Source organism: Uranotaenia lowii, chromosome 2, assembly GCF_029784155.1.
Source record: "Uranotaenia lowii strain MFRU-FL chromosome 2, ASM2978415v1, whole genome shotgun sequence".
NCBI lineage: Eukaryota > Metazoa > Arthropoda > Insecta > Diptera > Culicidae > Uranotaenia > Uranotaenia lowii.
Genome location: NC_073692.1, coordinates 288,159,209 through 288,165,017, shown reverse-complemented (window position 1 = coordinate 288,165,017; position 5,809 = coordinate 288,159,209). Strand labels below are relative to the sequence as shown.

Genomic DNA, 5,809 nt, shown 5'->3' with positions numbered 1-5,809 from the left:
GTGCGGTTGCTTGGGTTGGAATTTGGGTCTAAACTGGCTGTTTGGACCACGGGTACAGGTGCTCTAAGCGTAGCCCAGATGTTTTCATGGTTCAGCCGGTTGAGTTTTTTTCGAAATCGACGAATGGTTGGAATTAATAATAATTCTCATTTCAGCAGTTTGGATTTGATTTCAATGGCATTTGGTAACCAAAACATCAGTAAGGACTTCTGTTTTGATTGCTCGTTAAACTCAATTTTGAATTTGAACACGGGTAAAATATGAAATTAAATGAAATAGTTGCAGGTAAACAGTTTATGTTTGTGGGCAACTATTTTTTAGCATGTCCATTTAAATGCCAAAATACTGTTCATTTGAAAGCACACATACTTACGGAAATTGAAGAAATACGACGAGAAATACCCGCAAGTGAACACCCGTGAACACGAGCCTTATTTTGCTTTTGCCTTTTGTGAATGAAAAACGATAGGTACACGTTCTTCACTAACACTACAACGTGGAAGCTCACACAACTACCAAGCCGCTGAAATGCCGACTCGGCTGCCTGTCTAGCAGACCGACGGTGGATGACTTTAATTGAAAATCCGGCGTCCTCCATTGCCAATCGTATAGGCTGCAGGTTAGAAGTGCTTTCTTGTGTGGAGCAAAGTCAGCTTCGATTTCCCTCGGGAGGTCAGGGATTATTTTTGTAGTTGGAAGTAGGTGGACATTTCGGTTGAAGGTAAGTATTTTATTGAAAATTCGAATTCAGTGAGTGAAAGTTTTAACTGCATTGTGAAAGTTGGTTGAAAAAAGAGTTCGAAATTCTACCGATTAGTGCATGTGAAAAGTTGGAACTTTCTGCGACGGCCATTTTTCTTTATCCCAGACAGCGAATGAGCATAAAATTGAAAGCGTGGCCGGACATTGAAAAAACGGGATTTAGCTAGAAATAAGATTTTTCAGGATTATAGTTTCAGTTGGTGATAGTCGTTTTCAAAGTCTATATTTGTGTCCCCGTAGATTTGCCGTTTACCGTGCGAGTAAAACGAGTCGGTGATTTGACCGGAAGTACGCGTGTATAGGAAACCAAGAATATCCAAAATGCCAGGTTCCGGAACCTTTAAATTATTCATTGGGAATGTCGACGAAAAAACGGTGCCGACCGATTTGCGGCCATTGTTCGAAAAGTACGGAACCGTAGTCGAGTGCGATGTAGTCAAGAATTATGGTTTCGTGCATATGGAGAACGAAGAACAGGGACGAGATGCAATTCAGAACCTGGACGGGTACGTGGTCAACGGTAAAGCGATCAAGGTCGAAGCTGCCCGTAATCGTCGCGCGCCGAATACGAACACCACCAAGATCTTCGTGGGTAATCTGACTGACGTTACACGCGCTCCGCAAGTCCGCGAACTGTTTCAGAAATACGGTACCGTCGTCGAGTGCGATATCGTCCGAAACTACGGGTTTGTCCATCTGGATCCGACCGGAGACGTGAACGAAGCGATCCGTGAACTGAACGGGATGATCGTTGACGGTCAGCCGATGAAGGTGCAAGTGTCGACCAGCCGGGTCCGTCCGAAGCCTGGCATGGGCGATCCAGAGCAGTGCTACCGTTGTGGTCGCTCCGGCCACTGGTCCAAGGAATGTCCGCGTCTGATCTGGTCCGAATCCAGGTTCCGCGATCGGCCAATGTACGCCAGAGATCCGTATCCACCGCCGCCGCCGCCACCGTTCCTTCGCGATCGCATTATGGATGGATTTAGGGTAACACGCTTATGTTTCATTTACTTATCTATTTCCTGTTCCTTCAATATTTCTCTTTTGGTTCCTAGTTTAAATTTTCTTTTTTGGGGTTAGATTTCAACGATACTTGTTTTATGTAGTTATACCGTATGCAGGACATCGAATTCTTTGTTACAAGTCATATTTTATCCACTGATTAGAGTAGTCAGTGCTAAATTTATAATGTTTGATAATCAAGTCCCATTTTTTTAAAGCTTAGAGTTAGTTGTATAGTTTATTCTGGTTTTAAATAATGAACCAATTGCATTATTTTTATTGTATTGTAAAAAAAAAATAGACTAGCGAGAAGTAAACATTCATAATTGCTTATTCTGAAAGTCATGTTACGTGACTCCCAAATGTCACCTTGAAATGTTGACTGAAGTAAATCCCTTCATGCTAAAAATATTAGCTTCGAAAAGCTGTGATCGGTTTCCAGAGCACACCTGAACTACCGATTCTATTCTGAAGCGTTGACAGAATCAGGACAACGGTTTCCGAGGGTCACGCCACGCGGCATGCAGAAAAAGCGTTTAACTCTCAATAATAGAAAGAATTTTTTCCAACTTCTCTTTGAAGTTCAAATATGTCATGCAGAAAATGAAATTTTGAATTACAGTTCACATGGAGAAGAAACAAGAGTTTCAAATTTTATGATTTATCTCGAGTAAGAATTCCATAGTATTGAGGCATAACTTTTCAATCAAATTCATTCAATCATGAGCTTTTGGGCTTCAAGACATTCTAATATGATCTTTGCCGGAGACGTTAACCGTCTTTGTCGTCCTTTATGTGTTAACATACGAGATTTGGGCTTGATCTGATTTTGTCATACGATTCCAACATTTTATAATTCAACGATCTCTATGTTTTTCTTTTGAAATCACAATTACTAGGATGGGTTGGTTTCCAGCCGTAGAGAGTAGTGTAATATATACAACCTCGTGGCTAAACAAATCGGAAGTTTTTGTCATGAGTTTAACATTGCTGTCTGGTTCTGTATTCGCAGGATACATTCGACTACTATGACCGCTACGAAGATCCACGCGATTTGTTCGAGCGCCGTTACGGCATTCGAGGTCGCGACTTTCCCCCCTTGAGGGCCCGTGAGCCGATGCCGCCAATTCCACCGTTGATGCGTCGTAGCGGAGTAGAGAGCAGCCGCAGCAGCAGTGTTTATGATCCCATTTTCAGTCGCCGCTCGCCACCACCATCCAGTCGCAACGGAAGCAGTATAAGCCGGTTCGGTGTATACGAAGACTTTAGCCGCGATTCGTTCGACGATCGCCGACAGGGATTGCGGGGACCATCGCCAACCCATCGGTACGCTCCGTACTGAGACGAGCACCTGCATCCCGGCAGTGACGGCGGCAATGGGCGTCGTTTCAGGGCCACCGGATACTATTATGAAATTCAATGAGACAAGCTAGGAAGAGCAGAGTTAAACAATGCTAGTGGGATGGGATTATTCACGGTATGGCAAAACGATGCAATGCTACATTATCATATGTGTAGCTTCTATAACTCCGAATTGTAAGCACTAGGTTTCTGTTGAAATGTTTTTAGAAACCGTACCATCATCCATTGTGTGTCATTTACAGGCTTTCATGATCCTTATTTTAATTGTAATCCGATCGGTAATATTTGTTCATTATGTTGATTCCAGCAGCAGTTATTCTGAAACAGGTTTTTAAGACTAATTTTAACCTAGTTTGTATAAATTTGACTCCACCTAACCAGTTACAAAGAATATTTTCAAAAACATCAATAAAACGACAGGTTTAAGGACGAAAATGGGAAACGAGCAAATGACACTCAATAAAAATCAATGAAATCTATATATATTTATCAACTGATAAAAATTGAAATGAATAACGTTATTGTTGATTACTGTTTTCGAAAATCCTTTATCTCTGTCGTTCTGCCTCCCGTAGCAATTCCCGGATCATCTGGAGTATTCGGTCAACGTGCTCGTTGCTTGCTAGAACCATCTCGAAGTCTTCATGGCCATTACCGGAAGCATTGCTGCTATCGTTAGGAAGACTCTGGCAGGTGCAGTTACACCCATCCTCTGGTATTTGTTTGTTAGCCTCAGTTGTGGCAGTTTCAGGCGGCCCTACGATCACTATGCAGGGTGGCCACAGAACCGGGAAAACCGGGAAAACCGGGAAAAAACCGGGAATTGAAAATTGAACCGGGAAAACCGGGAAAAAACCGGGAATTCAGACCCAAAACCGGGAAAATTTACAAAATGAAACCAGAATTCAGTTTTAGTTCCAAATTCAGGGATTGAACCCTCTTGATTCTTGATATTTGGTTAAAAATAACTTCAACAAGATTTACAGTGGAAAAGATTTATTAGCAGCTTGGTGGAGAGCTTAATGTAGACTGAGAAAATTTTCACGGTTGTTTATTAAAGAAAACTTCCGTTTCCATAGAAGTGACCGGTAACCAGCATTCTTCGATTGCCGATTATTCCAACACCCGCCCTGAATCGGTCAATCCCAGGAGGGGCCGCAGGTTGCAGAAACGTCCAGGTTCCAGTGCTTTGGTGAACGCATCTGCAAGTTGGTTTGCTGTTCCTATTGGTACGACCTGCAGCCTTCCATGTGCCACATGATCTCGCAGGAAATGGTGTTTCACATCAATATGCTTCACACGCTTGTTCTCGGTGTTTGTGGCCATCGCAATGCAGCCACGATTGTCTTCAAAAATCTTGAACGGTTTACCAGGGGGAGCTTGCTGCAGATCTTCTAAGATTCCTTGTAGCCACAGTCCTTCGGAAGCAGCTACGCTTAAGGCTGCATACTCTGCCTCACAGGATGACAATGCAACGGTTTGTTGCTTCCTACTGGCCCAGGACACCGTATTGCCGAACACCTTGAAGACATAACCGCTCACGGATTTCCTATCTTCAGTATCCGACGCCCAATCCGCATCAGCGAACCCGATCAGTACTTCAGCCTTTTCGTCTCGCTTGAACTGGAGCTTGAGGTTCTTCGTGCCTTTCATGTATCGGACCACTCTTTTCAGCGCTTGCCAGTGTGCTTCGCCAGGTTGACTTTGGAAACGTCCCAAGTATGCAACAGCGAATGCAATATCGGGACGGACACATAGCATTGTGTACATGAGACTTCCAAGTAGCTCACGATAAGGATGACAGACCGAATTTCCTTCATTCGTTGGTAGAAAACAGGCCTTCTCCATTGGTGTCTTTACGTTGTTGCAATCTTTCATGCCGAATTTCGTCAACACACGATCCACAGCGACTTCTTGACTCAGAGACATCAACCCAGCAGTACGATCATATCGGATCTTGATTCCGAGAAAGTGGTTCACTTGCCCAAGGTCTGTCATCTGAAGGTTTTTGGGAAGGGATAGCTTGATCTGCTTCATCAGCTCCAGACGATCGCCAACGATGAGCAGGTCGTCAACGTAGATGACGATATACACCCGCCCTCGATCGTCGATTCGGGTATATAAGCAGTAGTCATGGCAGGAACGCGTAAAACCGAAAACCAGAAGGAGATCATTCAGTATATTATTCCAACATCGTGGGCTTTGCTTAAGTTCATACAGTGACCGTTCCAACTTGCACACCAGATTCGGCTTTGCGGTGACTCCATCGGGTATGGATAGATAGACGTCTTCTTCTAGTTCACCGTACAGGAACGCCGTCTTGACATCGAGTTGATTGATGAACATCTACCGGTGCACCGCTACAGCCAGAACGGTTCGTATTGTCGCCAACTTAGCAACAGGGGAATAAGTTTCGCTGTAGTCGACGCCAGCCTTCTGCAGGAAACCTTTAGCGACTAAACGAGCCTTGTATCGCACAGGTTTTCCATTTTCGTCTTGCTTGACCCGGAACACCCATTTGGATTTGAGAGGAACCACGCCAACTGGTCGTTCTACCAGCCGCCACACGTGGTTGTCAGCCAGGGACTTCAGTTCTTCATCGACCGCTTGCCTCCAGAAAACCTCATCGTCTCGCCCAGCAATGTCCTTATACGCCTCAGGAGCATCGGAAATGGAACGTTCA

The 5,809-nt window shown here is 44.2% G+C and overlaps 1 protein-coding gene across 2 annotated transcripts; it reads left to right on the top strand.

Moving 5' to 3' along the window:
* Positions 1-565: 565 nt before the first annotated feature.
* LOC129744556 (RNA-binding protein lark) lies at positions 566-3,642 on the top strand. 2 transcript variants are annotated; one of them, XM_055737137.1, is made up of 3 exons: positions 566-721; positions 1,003-1,749; positions 2,777-3,642. In XM_055737137.1, the coding sequence occupies exons 2-3, from the start codon at positions 1,084-1,086 to the stop codon at positions 3,104-3,106; spliced, it is 996 nt and encodes a 331-aa protein (XP_055593112.1). In that variant the 5' UTR covers positions 566-721; positions 1,003-1,083; the 3' UTR covers positions 3,107-3,642. The 2 variants fall into 2 exon arrangements, with proteins under 2 accessions (XP_055593112.1, XP_055593113.1); XM_055737138.1 differs by lacking the exon at positions 566-721 and having other exon boundaries at positions 735-1,749.
* The last annotated feature ends 2,167 nt before the right edge of the window (positions 3,643-5,809 follow it).

What these genes read in the sequence shown, in the direction of transcription:
- LOC129744556 (XM_055737137.1), top strand. Translation starts at nt 1,084, where the DNA reads ATGCCAGGTTCCGGAACCTTTAAATTATTCATTGGGAATGTCGACGAA. An exon ending in GCATTATGGATGGATTTAGG is followed by an intron (nt 1,750 to 2,776) that starts GTAACACGCTTA and finishes CTGTATTCGCAG; the next exon opens with GATACATTCGACTACTATGA.